At 38.2% G+C, this 14441-nt stretch overlaps 1 protein-coding gene across 2 annotated transcripts in view; it reads left to right on the top strand.

The window, feature by feature from the left end:
• The window catches only part of LOC101864126, a 102971-nt gene that overhangs the window by 2849 nt on the left and 85681 nt on the right, over positions 1–14441 (top strand). For both annotated transcript variants that reach the window (XM_005091716.2, XM_005091717.2), the window contains exons 2-5: positions 999–1148; positions 5088–5173; positions 10459–10758; positions 12491–12638. In XM_005091716.2, the coding sequence (XP_005091773.1) occupies positions 1010–1148; positions 5088–5173; positions 10459–10758; positions 12491–12638 (673 nt within the window). In that variant the 5' untranslated portion in view covers positions 999–1009. The remainder of the gene's footprint in view (positions 1–998; positions 1149–5087; positions 5174–10458; positions 10759–12490; positions 12639–14441) is intronic.

Genomic DNA, 14441 nt, shown 5'->3' on the forward strand with positions numbered 1-14441 from the left:
CCAGCAGACCCTCTGAGAACACTCAGAAACATTTTCAGCTTCCGTGGAAGCATACAGTGCAAGCTGCGGATTTCACGCACTCAAACACTATCAAACTGACAAGATCGTTCACTGTCTATAGCTGGGTACACATTTCCACCTTTCCCAAGGACACAACGTTGGGCCCCTGACGGGATTCGTACCCACGGTTGTGAGTCCGAGAGCCTAACCACTAGGCCACCGACACCATATATATATATATTTATTAGATGTATTATATTTATATGTATATATGCAGGGTCCATGTGAGGCAGCGTGGTGAAATCAGGCGCACGTCAAAATAAGGAAAGTCAAGAAACTGGCATTTTTCCACAGGTTTTTGAATTTTTATCAAATTTTTTGTTTTTTCGCTCAACACCTTTCATGCCCATTAGAGAGCACATTTCCGTGCAGATTTCACTGAAAAACGTTGATAAAAGGCATAAAAGATATAAATTTTCAGTTTCCACAGACTCTCAAACAAAGGAAATAACTCAACTTTAGCAGCCTTTTTCTCGCTAATTTTGCATCTGAAACCAGGTGACCCCCTCCTCCTTAAATCACCAATATCTTGACTTGTATCCGAGATAAATTGATATTTTTTTCATCTCAAGCCAGGCAAATGGACAGGCTTTATGACAATACCAATAACTCCATATGCCCTAAAATTGACGAGCACCTGATTCAACCGCATTGTGGAAAAAACACACACACACACATTTATATATATATGTTTAGTAGCGTACATACTATATAAATTTTGCACATAATACATCTTAGCAGTCAACCCTTGGTGTACGTGTTCACTATGTGCGTATATATATCATACATATGTATTTCAATTGAGTGTCATTATTGTATAAAATAGTGTAGGCTATGTATGGTCAACATATTACACAATCATTTTAAACGGACAGGTAGGCCTATGTAATGAATGTTGTTTCATGTTGATTTTATCGTTTTATCTTTTCGTTTAACAGGTTGAAGCATCATGTCAAGCAGGAAAAAGCAACTGAGTGGGGATATTCATATTCCCCTCTGTCAAAAAGCCAGCTGTAAGGCTCAGCTGACAGAGTTAGCTGCTGCTTTACGGAACAAGGAGTTAACCTGTGTCACAGATTACAGGCCCTGTAAGTTTATCCAGTTACACTTGCTGACCCCAGTGCATTCCTTTTTCCACAGTCAATATTTTGACATATTTCCCGTTTTCAAAAAAAAGAAAAAAAAGATTTAAAGGTGTACACATCTGTTCTCTAAAATATCTTTTTTTGTTTTTTTTTCAGGAAAACTGAAATGATTCTGTCTCTCAGCTGTTTTTTTAGATGCAACTATTTTTATTTGGTACCAACGTTCATTTTTCATTTCTGTCTAATACCATGTTCCTGAAATCATTCCACATAAGCTGCAGAATCTAACGTAGTTATCTACCTCTCCCCCCCCTCCCCACACACACACCCAGGTGAATTATGGTTTGAATAAAAAGAAGTTAAAGTAATGATAACACCAGCTTTGCCAGGTTCGATGCATAGGCTTAAAAATTTAAAATAAGAGCAGATCTGGTTGTGTTATGAAAAGGAAATGACATTTATAATTTTGAAAGCTAAAAAAACTACAAAAGAGGCTTCAGAATTTCATTTGTGCCACTCATAGGCATAAAATACAAATTCAGTTTGTATGACTTGTATTCTATTGTGCTGCATATGTATAAGTGGAAGTTCTTATGGCATTGCTCATGTGATCTAGCAGGTGATTTGAAAACTGACAACTTAGGGCAAGCAGTCTATGGTTCTAATAATAAGTCTAATCAAATCATAGAGTCTTGCTTGAGGTCTGTATGTAAAATAAATGGATTAGCACCAGTGATAGTAAATGGGGGATCTTGAATTCGCTCCCTGTTAAAAAATATGTCACCAGTCAGAGAAGCTGATCCTGAACTCGCCCCCCCTTGGTATAGATATAGCTAAATGAGGCAGTTTCAGGGAAATCGAGCGCTCACTATTATTGCAGCTGCGCTGCATTCGCGCATTGTGTGACCTAAGCCTAGTCCAGACTTTCTCTCTGCTCCAGACCATGGCATAGACTGAGCAGCCCCCCCCCCCCCCACACCCACACACCCACATACACGCTGTTTTTAAAAAAGTGAAGCTTATGTTACTGTAATGATGTCACTGGGCTTAGACAGATTGTTGTGTGGGTACACTTGAATGAAGTTTTAGAAAGGTTATCAATCACTGATGTCTTGTGTATTGCACACCTGTGTTGTGTTTGAAGTCGTATTCTTATCTCCTCATGGTGAGTAAAGATAGCTATAACACTGTACTTCAAATTAAGAATACATACACGCACACACAATGCTCAGAGATGCGAATGATCATTTATCAGTTTCTATACCCTACTTCTGTCATTTTTAAAACTATTCGATTACAAAGGGGGGGGGGGGGGGCAAGTTAAGGGTCAAACTTTCTGCTACGTAGGGCTGTGACATCATGGGGGGCAATTGCATTGCGTCCTAGTAAATATTTGAAAATCATAAATGATCTGCTTGAAAGAGGCTGGTGGTTGGTTGTTGTGTGTGGTTCTCTGATTTTGCATGGTATTAGTGTTGTCTCTTTTTTTGTTTTACTCTTTAACCATTTCATTCAACAGTAATAGATTAAGTTATGAGGCATATATGATATCAGCATCATTTTACCTTGCTTTTTGGTGTTGAAGTTCTAGTGCTTTTAATCAGGGGTGGACAAACTTCCCTGAATAAAAGTGCAAGACAGACTGAAAAAATAAGCAAAATTGCAAAGACAGACTACTCTCACCACTTACTAGTGCTCTTGCTATGTTGGTATGATGATTTTGTGAAACATAGGAAAAATGGCAAGCTGTATATTAGTCCCTTTGAAATTGAGAGAGTTATTAACTATTAAGTTGTTTCTGCTCTTTGCTTAACCTAAAATCTGAGATGGCAGTTTTTCCATTTCTCTTAAGATTAATTGCTGTTGACTTTTTGGAACAATTTTTTTGCCTGGTGCAGTATACATACCATCTTGACACAAAATTGTGCTATATATAAAGAAAATGACAACTACCATCTATTGCTAAAACCACAAATAGAGAAAGAAAGAAATGGATTGATATAGAAGGAAAACGACACGGGAAAGTTAAAGGATCACGAGAAAGGATTTGTACTCTTAACAATTGTGGCCTCAAAGACAAGAAACCAGAACTCTTTACTTTCATGAAAAGGTGGAGAATACCAAAATTTGGACTGTCGGATTGCCGTTTAAAAGGAAGAGGGACCAAGAAAATACTTTAAAGATATTTAAAAACCCTCCTTTCTCCCTTGAAGAAAGAGTCATGTAAACTTCTATTAAGTAGGATGATCCCAAAAAAAAACTGAACAACTTTTTTTCTGAATATCTCGCGCAAAAATTGTTCTAGAACGCTGTAATTTGGAACAGACATAATTCATTCAAAAGGAATTTGTTTGATATAAAATCCACGAAGAAGAAACTTGTTTTGAAAATGGAAACGTTTTTTTTTAAAAAGCACCCAAAAACGCAAAGTTCACTAATGTTTAAAAATCTTGTAAAGGAAGTCGTGAAAAGATTAGCTGACCGTATTCTTTATTTTCTCTCTGACATTAATTTTCCATCCCTGTAACATCTAAACAATATTTTATTTCGTTTACAGAGTTTTAAAAACCTAATGATTTCATTTTGAATTTCCTAGAAGCAGTGCTCCACATTCCCACCTTTGGACTCGACACATTTTTAACGCGTCGTTCGAAATGTTCAGTGGCACCCTAACACAAGGACCTGTTAAACCATGAGTCTTTAAAGCCGCATACACTGTACATGTTCACTAAGAAGTGGCTTCTAGAGACAATAGAGTGGGGTGCCCAATAGACAGCATTTTTGGAGTTTACATATCCCGCAGGATGAAAATGGGCTTTGCACTTAACCAAAAGTCATCGAGGAAATGATCCCTCTTTACAAGACAATTGAGGAATTATGAAAACATTGCCATTCTCTGATCCATGTCATCTCGGCCTAGCGCAGATGAACATGGTATAGTCGTAGGTTAAGATCTGCCATGATGTGTAGGAAAGTCCTAGCTGCAGATCGTTTATGGACAGACGTCTCATGGGACTCAGCTACTGAAATCTGCACTCCGGTGACGTTTAAAGGGCTGCGCGTGGTGCGTGTTCGACCTGAAGTGGTCTTTTTTTAAAGAACTTTTTAGTTCTGATTCGCTATAGATCCAAACTGACGGAACTTCTTAACTCATGACGCCAAAGGTTTTGAGGGCACATAAGCATTCTCTCCATGCCGTGCGCAGAACTTACGAAATGTCAGGGGTGGTGAGTTTGTGGAGAGGTAAAGTTCAATACAAAAAGCTGTCTGCTCTTTACTAAACGTAGCCATGATCTCAGCATTCAAACAAAATTTGGGAAAAATAATATCTGCAGACTTCTGTTGACTTGTTAGACTGATGTAGCTTGGAGGTAGGCCTAATGCGAACTGGTGCGTCATGCTATGAAAATGGCGACAAGGTTGAAAATGGGTTGTTTTTTTAATGCGCTATATAGAGCAAAATCATTCAATGGACTTATCTAAAATACATATCAGAAAAATTCCTTTTGGCTTCCAAACGTTAAGTTCAAATCTGAAACGCAAGACTTCAGTATGGGGGAAGATATTTACAAAACAAGTTGTAAATTTTTTTTTGGATCACCCTGTAGGTTAAACAGCATATGTTTAAGTGAACTGTCAACCTGTCTTTCTGACTCCTTCATCTTTTTAACAAAGGGAAATGAAGGTCACACTATCATAGCTTTCCCTCTTCAGTACATTAAGAAAAGCTTTTAGGTAGGAAAAATGTTAACTCCTAAGGGGTATTCATTTAAAGACTCAGTTGTTTGGGGGAAAAGAAGAGTTCTCCGTAATGTGCTTTGAATGGATGAACACTCACTTCCCAGGGTCAGTATATTATGTTTGGTTGGTATATATATCTGTTTCCATCTTTCTCTTGGATCAAATTTAAATTTTCTTTTTTTTCTCTCTCCATTTCTGCAGTTGGTAAATACAGTCAGTGGTTTCAAGAGGCATTTCAGGAAACAACTTTCACCATTATACACAAATGCCCTTTCTTATGGAGGAAAGTAAGTGGAAATCCTTGTATCGTGTACTGTATGTTAATATATTTTTGTTATGAGGTGGGAAGAAGGCAGTGCGATGGATTGGATGTCTCAGGAAGTCAGGCAGCTGCTTAATAAAGAAAGTTGGATTGAAATCCTCAGGGTAAAAGATCAATGGGAAGACCATGTGGTACCTGGAGAAAAGTCACAGAAACTGATGTGCAGAAAAGTGGGAAGACATTGAATAGCAACAGCTGACATCATACCTTACATTTGAGCTGTATGGTCCAAAGTGTCAGTGAGCTTTTAAAAATATCTTTACTTAGGGTAATTCAATGCATTCTAAAATGATTCATAAAAATCCAATTTTTACTACACACTTAGCATTGAGACATTCAGAATACATCAAGATTGCACTACGGCTCATTCTTTTACACCATTGTCTACTTTAAGTCATGAGTGAAGCACAAGAATCATGTGCTTAAATGTGGTTTTTATGAAACTGCTCAACTTTGACAAGTGGAAGAGGTACCCCTTGCTTATTTTCTCATATCCATTTATGTTTTGGTCATATTAAGCGGAATAGCGGATTGTTTTTACTGATTAGATACTTTTGAGACTAAAGTCACATCACTCTATTTTTTGGTGTTATCATTGTTAGAGTCAAAATGTAAACATAATTATTTTTCAAAATGTTCAAATTTCTTCAAAATGCAACCTCAAGAACTTGTTACAACGGTACGTGAACCTCTCTACTGTTGAAGTAAAAATATTTGATGCCACCTGACTAGTGCATAACTGTTATAGAACAATACCGAGTTTTAAAAAAATACAAAGCTCCATTTTTTTCACTTTTTCTGCTTCTGAGAGTTTGTATATAATGAATGTAGCTCATTGTAGCCAAAAAATTGAAATGATACAATTCTATTTTCATGTTTTTGTTCATTATTGTTTATTACCGCTGTTTGGTACAAGTCGACTAACATTTCAACAACAGACACAAGAATGTTTTTTTAAAACTGTTTGGCTACTTGACTACACAGATTAGGTGTGCATACACACACACACATATATATATATATATATATATATATATATATGGACGAAGATTCATGCAATTTGACCGATATTTGTTTCATGGCCTCTGTCACCCAGAGCTGGTTGTAACGGAGTACAAGTATGCCGGTACTTGTACTTACATTACAATTTTCATTACTTTTGCTGTACTCCGGTACATTTTGAGAACCAGTACTTTTACTGTACTCCGATACTTTTTATAGAGGTACTTTTGAGTATTTTTAAAGTACATTTTGAGTAATTTTGAAGCTTATTGAAAGAGTAAGTGCCGGCATTTCTGATCATAATTTACGGAACAAACACCGGTGCGGGCTCAGCCGATCAACCAAGAGTTAAAAGTTGAGATCAAAGAACTGCCCGTCGCATCAAAGATCAGCCACTCTCGTGAATGTGATCACAAGCGTTGTAAAACTCCATGAAACTGTACAATGATCCTCAGACGGGATCACACCGAGGTGTGAACAGACCGATGCGTTTCTTTTCCACAAACATCGCTCTCGCATCTGAGCTCGCCACCTGAACTCACATCACTCGCTGGGTGGATAGGGCCTACAAGTTCGCTCCAAGGCAGGATCACATCGAATTGTGAACTCTTCCCTGACCATTGAAGTTGAAGGCAGTTTTTCTCTATTCCCGACTTTGCGAGACAGCCTGAATTCTAATTGGTGTGGTCACAGCGTAATGGTACGTAACGACAAAGGCAGGGGGAACTCAATCAGAGATGGAAGGCTACAATTTTTGGACAGGTAAAGGGGAGGGGCAACTGGATCAATGTAGATAAAGATCTCGATACGATATATTATGCTAATGAGTGTACGGTAAAATATTAAGGCATGCCTCATGCTACCATACTACTGTTATTGGTCATCAAGGTTGACCACTCTTTGCTCGCCATATGCATAAACCCACCCAGGGGTCACGTCAGTTCATGGGTCGCTGTAGATTCTTCCTTGGCTTCGTAGGCTAAGATCCCGTATTTCCCTTGCTCCCAAGCACTGGGATCTTAGGCGGAGACTACTGTAGTAGAGAATTTTTGGTTACACTACACTTACTAGACTCTAGGAAATTACATGTAGGCCTATTTTGGTTTGCCGTGGGCGCCGTGGACTACACAGTGTGACCAAAATCTGTCTTACCACTATTATAATCAATTGAAACTCAATGTATATCAATCTAACAATTTTTTAGGCTACCTAAATTTCTTTTAAACTTTTTTTGTGGTTTGTGCTTAAGGCTACCTTGATTCCTTGAGGATTTGTTAATAAAGAATTCAATGCGCGTTTCCATTTTTTTTTGCTGGCGATTTTCATCAATTTTATATTTTCTTAAGAGCAACTTTGTCTCTACATTTTCCAATTTGGATACTTTTCCTACTTTCGGACCTCTAGGACTGACTTACATTTGATCATATTGTCTTGCTCAAACAAGTTCTATTCATGATATCACTTACTCACTAGTTGCGTCTGTTTGTTTGCTGGGTTTTTATTTTCAATTTCACGAACCATTTCCACCTACGTTCAGTGCGTATATTCAAATGCTTTGTATACTGTTTACATTATTAGTAATAAATGGCCTAATTTGTCAAATATACTAGATATGTTATTCAATATGATGTTTTGCATTAACACTGAAGTGTTTCATCATATTAGCAGAAAGTACTCAAAGTGTACTCATAAGTACATTTTACAGGAAAGTACTTTTACTGTACTTAAGTACATATTATTTTAGATTGCACTTAAATTTGTACTTAAGTACCTTTTTAAAAGTACTTTAACAGCTCTGCTGTCACCTTCATGAGATCTCCACCATTTGGCAATGACTAAGATACAGGTCATGTAAATATGACGCATACAGAGGGTTTGAATTGCTGCTTTGTATGTTGTAGTTTCTGTCTGTGGGACCTCACTTTTAATGACAGATCAAATTGTGAAAAATTGGCTGCAGCGAAAAAAAATTCATATTAGCTTTTTTTTTCTCTTTAACTGTTTGATTGATGTTGAAACTGATAATATTAATAGTCAAATCAAAGAAAGGGGAAAGATGATATTCTTCTTACCATGAGTTCATTTTTTAGGTTGAAAAAAATTTGATTTTTGTTTCATACAGTGTACACATCAGCCGTCGTAAGGGAAAGCAACGAATGGTCAAAATTTTTCAATTTGTGGATTTTCACATATTTAATAGTGTATCTAATTCTGCATCTCACGGTGTAAACATCTTTGTTATAACTTAATCCATGGTTGCGTTATTGAGAGTTCATAGTTTTCCCGTACACTGGCGAGCTCCGAGCCAGAACTCAGTTTAAGGGAGAATGATGTATGGTCGATCAGTCAAGGATCACTGCTCGTTTGGCGTTGTCCCCTTGTCTCTGCCGTCAGGCAAATTGTGGCATAGGGGACGAATGGCAATTGGTCACTGTTGCGTGAATACAAACATACTAAGCCTTTTTTAGCAGACATACACACCACCACCCTTTCCCCCGGAGTACAATCGACCAGGATTATAAAAAAGTATCACCTAGGGTGTCTTTTTGTGTTCTTCACATATGCTGACGGTGTGTATTGACAAGAGCAAAGAAGCTGGTGATGTGTATAAGTAAGAGCAGCCTGGAAAGAAGGGAAAACGGATGGGAATAGGGGAAAACGTGGGGGGGGGGGGGTAAAAAATTCTTCAGGGAGAAATTTATTAGCACTGCATATTTATTATTGTCCGCCAGATGTTCACAGACTAACGTCATATTAGTTTGCTGTTCACTCATTTGACGTCCTAACGATGGTTATAGTGCCGCAATTTCTCTAGCACGTTGTCACTTGTTGACTTCTTAAAGAATTACCTGACAAATAATGGTACCGTGTTATGAGAGTAATTTTTTTGTCCAGCTTAAAAAGTGGACGTATTGTGGTGACACTTAGTCTTGCTTTACGATTTCTTTATGACTTGATGCTACGATCAAGTATAATAATGCCTAGAAAATTCAAACTTTACTTGGTGGTATGAAACAACAACTCGTTGTTTTTCCATTAACTGAATCTTATATTAAATACGAGCGTCTCATTACCTCTCCCGAGACCGTTTGTGATACAATCTTGTCAGATTGCTACATTTCTTACGTGAAAGTTTGACTTTGCAATTATCTGATCATATTATTGACCTTGTAACATTATGTATCCCTTTGGTTGTGCAGGGAGAATTTTGCAATTAGCGAAAATAAAAGTAAAACTCGCTTCTGAAGAGAATGCAAGAAAGAAATCTCATCGAGGCCAAATCCTGAATCCGAATCAGTTTTAAATCGAGCTGTTTAAAATGTGTTTTTTAAATAACACATCAGATTTGTACATTGACTGTGTAATATTTAACCAAGTCCTTACTTGTCCTTACTTGTCCACTGTGTTGGGGTCACTGCAGTCGGAACATGTCCATCTCTGCTCTTCCCCCCTCTTCAGGATCCATCCCAGAGTCTGTCTATTTATAGTTTCCATCATGATCTGGTTGGAGATCCGTTGGACTGGTCCGCACAGATGGCTGTGTTTCCCCTCTCCTCTTTGGATCCCCTTCTCCTTCAGTCTCCCTAGAGTGTGGGAACCGCTATCCACCCTGTTCTTCCTCAAATTTTCCCTTACAGCGGTTGGACAGTCACCTGTCCCCAGTTCCTAAGCCAGACAAGGACCCAAGCAAGATTGCCTCATATCGCATAGTGACCATGCAAAATTTAACCAAGTGAGGAAGGGAAACAAACCACGCTCACAGGGTTACAGTTGGGATATAACAAACACCTAGTTTGAGTACGTCTTATTTCTAATTGCAATAACTTGTACACAGTCATCTCTGTCAGTGATGTGTCACAACTGACCATTTCCTACGCCCATAACCCTTAACGAGTGTAAAGGAGAATGGCGAACGGTACCATTCGTTGTTTTTGCTTACATTGTAAGGCTTACCTGCGGCCGTGCAGTGTAAGGGAGAAGGATGAAGGTCAAATTACATTGCTACTTTTCTTCCTTTTAACCATTTGAACTTCGAAATAGCTTTTTGACAACCTTAACCAGATATCTGGTGAATAAAAGCTTAAAAGAATAAAAAATAGACGAGTTATAAAGTGAAAACTTTTTTTGCCTCTCCTGAAAAATTTGCCTTGCTACCTGGGCAGGACCATTCGTCATTTTCCCTTATGACATCAAACATGTCTATAAATTTTGCCAAATTAACATTTGTCATTTTATGATGCATTTCAGATGAACACATGTCTAGATTTGCTGAAAGAATCTTCGAAAATCATGGCAATTGATATCAATCCTGAGCATTCATCTGTAGATGAGAAGGAAGATGTGGACAGCTCTTTTGTTGAATTTTTTGAAGATCTGATGACACATGAAGTAAAAAATAAGGAGACTCTTGGAGCATTCCTTGACATGATCACCCCATATTTAAGAGATGAGTGTGACGAGTCTGAACCTGCCAGTGAGCCAACAGAGAACTCTTCAAACCCGTCTGGCTCCACAAGTGTCAGTGGTGGTGATGACATTGCTTCCATGGTAAGGTGTAGGCCTACAGTGTTGAAAATTAATGTACCCGGTATATTATTTTATTATTATGTAGGCTATTATTGATTATTACATTTTTTTTTGGTCATGTTCTTCTGCTTCCCGAAAATACCATCTTAATAATTCCTAATAAAACTTACAAATCAAATAGATGAAAAACCTTTTCAATTATGGTTCAGAAATGGTGGAACTATTTTTTTTAAAAAAATGGAAACTCGTTTTGGCCAAACAGTTGATTTTTACTTTATCAGCCTTTACAGTGTTACTCAAAACAATATGGGCAGACTTTTCCTCCCTTTCTCCATGCACACACACTGATGTGCAGGGTGAATTAGTATTTATTTCAATGGGTCTATTCAGGGGAAAAAAGATAAAGTACTTGAAGGTGAATTTTTTTAGTTGCCTCTGCCAAAACTTTGAAATTAAAGAAAAATATGCTTAGCTTCCATTGTCAAGGGCTTTATAAGCTTTTTTATTCTTGGGAATAGATGTTCAGGGAAGAAACAGTTGTTTTTTTGCACATTCCTTTTTTTCATTTTGTGATGGGCTTTCCTTATGTTTGATCTCATAATAAATGGGGAAGGTAAGGAAACCTGGCTGTGAAATACTAGTTGTTGAATCCATTAAGTTATGCATTGTTACACTGTGTTCAAATTCTGACTCCATGATTATATTTTAGGTATGTCTCTATTCTACTTTATCAATTGCTCTGATAATGAGTAGTCTGTGAGACGTCTTATTTAAGTGAATACCCTTTGGTTTGTAAATTTTGTGTCTTTTGTTAAACAGTGGTTGTTGTCTAATGGTCTTTTTTCCATAAAACTCTAGATCTAGTGGTTTTGTTGTGTTGTTTTTGACAAACATGGTTATTTTTTCGAATTACTGATTTTTTCTTTTTTTTTATTGGTGTACTTAAAGTTTTCAGACTTTTAATAAGCTATCATTGCAAGTAATGAGAGGAATTACTGTTTGTTCTGCAAAGTTTTTCTTGTTTGTCTAGTTACTGTTTAAATTCTGAGTAGGTTACAGTAGACTACCACACTGTGATGATGCAAAGAATGGAATGTACTTTTTATGTGTAAGGAAGTAGTAGTTATACTGGGTGACCATTGGCAGGATTGAGCTGGGTTGGGTTGAGTTGTTTAATGGGGGCGTCAGTGTACTCTACCAATAGACCCCTGCCTTGCTTGATAAGATTTGACCCTGAAGTAAAAATAAAGAAAATTTTTCCCAGGGAGACAGAAACTTGATGCAGAGCAGAGGTCATAACCGGCACCGTATCTGAACGTACAACTTTCAGGTCACAACACAGACATTTTTTTTCAACAAAGGCTTCAATAAGTACTGACTGTCGCATATTGGTTGCTGTGTTCAGAGTTTGTTGAATCCCACTGTCATGGGAAATTTCAATAGCTTTCTATCAGCCTCACCAAAGCCTCACCATCTGACCTTGATGTCGCATTGTTATGTGACTTTTATGCTACAAACCTTGTGATTGGCTGTTTGCAGTCATGACCCATTCAACTTGTGCCTAAAAAAACAGTTATGTTTGATTTTGCAGGATTCAACTGAATTGTGCCCAAATGGTAGCCTTTGCCCCTCCATAAAGGAAAATCTGGTTGACCCCAACGGTATCGAATGAATCAAATGTATCAAATGGGTAATTTGCACACAGTGATTAGATTTCTATAAAACCCTTTTTGCTATTTGTATTCTTTGCCAGAGGGTCGGTGACCAAGAAGAAGAAGAAGAAGCAGAAGAAAACAGAGACGGTTTTAAAGTCCACCCAGACAAGTTCAACTGTAAAATTTTCTCCCGAGTGTTCATGAGAAGCAGCAGCATCAGTTTTGCAAATCATGAGAGTTATGGATGTAAGTCGCTTGTTTTAAAATGCTTTGTTGTTTTGCTTCTTTCACGACTCTTTCATTTTTATTCATTAGTCTACTTCGTAGGGAGCAACCAAAACCTTATTTTCTCAATTTTATTACATTTTTATTAAAAAAAGAAAAAGAACTAGTAATGTGTCCTGAACACACACATGCACACACACATGCACATGCTCACATGCATATTTGAGTCTGTGGTGTGGCAGATAGATGCTTCACTGTTGTACGGAGGAGACCCGAGTTTGATTCCAAAGTGGGAGAATTTTTATGGGGTATCTTGATCTTTCTTTTGGGACGTTGTATCCCTCTCAGACAGGGTTGACCCTGACAGGCAGGGTGTAAGCCTGCCTTTTAAATGATCTAAATTATGTCGATGGGGTGGGAGGAGGGGGGGGACTGAAAAAAGAAAGCTGTTACTTTTCTTCAAGGCCAAACAATATTTGGCAGGGAACAAGGGTAGGAGGAAAAAAAGAAAGAGACAGTGAGAGAGAGAGAGAGACAGATGGAGAGGGGTGGGAGGAGGGGGGGGGGGAAGCATAGGCCAGGGCAAGATCAACTCTGGGAATCAATTCTTTTGAGTCCAAATGAGGACTCTAAGAATCAATCTTGTTCACAGACTCAAAGCTTCGAGTCTGCCCAGGGTCGATGCCTCTTGTCTCCTTTTTTTTTTTTAGCTGGGTTCCTAGCCTAGACTCCAAAAATCGAGTCGAGAATCTAAATCCTTACCGCACTACGAAGTCCTGTCGTGGGGTAGGGCTGTCCTGTGACACAGTCGAGTTTTTCGCTTCAAAACAGATACCGCACCAGGAAAGGATTGATCCGGTGCATAAGGCGGCTTCTTTGATGTTGCCCTAGGTGGAGGTAAAAATTATGCACTCCAAAAATTTTTTAAATATTGGCCAAATTAAAAAAATAATAAAATTTTCGGGATCATTCGCCCACAATTAGCAGAAATTATGCGGGGAACTCAATTTAATACCCGATTACCAAGTGAAATTAATATTTGTGAGTTTTGTTTAGTTAAGGTTTTTTTTTTCACTATTTGAATTTGGCGTGCACTAGGTCTAGATAGATTCAAGACTGTCTTCAAGGTGGATGAATCGAGACTGCATGTGCCTGTGCTCTGTTGCTTTGTATTAGACAAAAGAGAAAGAGAAAACAGTGTTAGGTCATCCTGTCCCACCGATGTTGTAGCAATTCACAACTGCTTGGGACTCAATGCAACAAAAATGTCCTGTCCCAATAATACAGGTCAAAGGTTTCAAATGTCAGACCCCGGGACGAACTGTCGTAGGCCTAGTGCGGTAGGGGCCTTTGGCAAGAAACAGCCAGTCAGTCGCTATCAATTGTCTCACGCACCCCACCCCCCTTTCCTCTTCCCTGCTGTGAGTGAATGTGAAACTAGGCCTAGGCCTACTTGTCGTGTCTACCGTGTAGCCCAGTACGAAACCACGCTGCACGTAGGCTACTGCTACTTTGAATCTTGTTGCCCCACGCCCGCTCATCCCAAATTAAATCATTCACTTCCTTTTCCTCTTTCTTTTGTCTTGAACGCTTGTTTTTGAATTTCACTGCACTTTCATTCTCACTGCTGTTGTATTTTGAGCTTCATTTCTTAGCATTCTTTTGTAAATCATATTGTGTGTTTTGAGTTGATATCAATGAGTCATCCTGTCTGGAAGTCGATCTCTAGCTTGGGACTTTTTTTATAAGCAGGAAAACAAAGTTGTTTGTATGATTTGTAAAAATGTTTTGGCTTACAATAACACTGCGTCGACAATGACAAAA

The sequence above is a fragment of the Aplysia californica genome, unplaced genomic scaffold, assembly GCF_000002075.1.
Source record: "Aplysia californica isolate F4 #8 unplaced genomic scaffold, AplCal3.0 scaffold00035, whole genome shotgun sequence".
NCBI classification, from domain to species: domain Eukaryota; kingdom Metazoa; phylum Mollusca; class Gastropoda; order Aplysiida; family Aplysiidae; genus Aplysia; species Aplysia californica.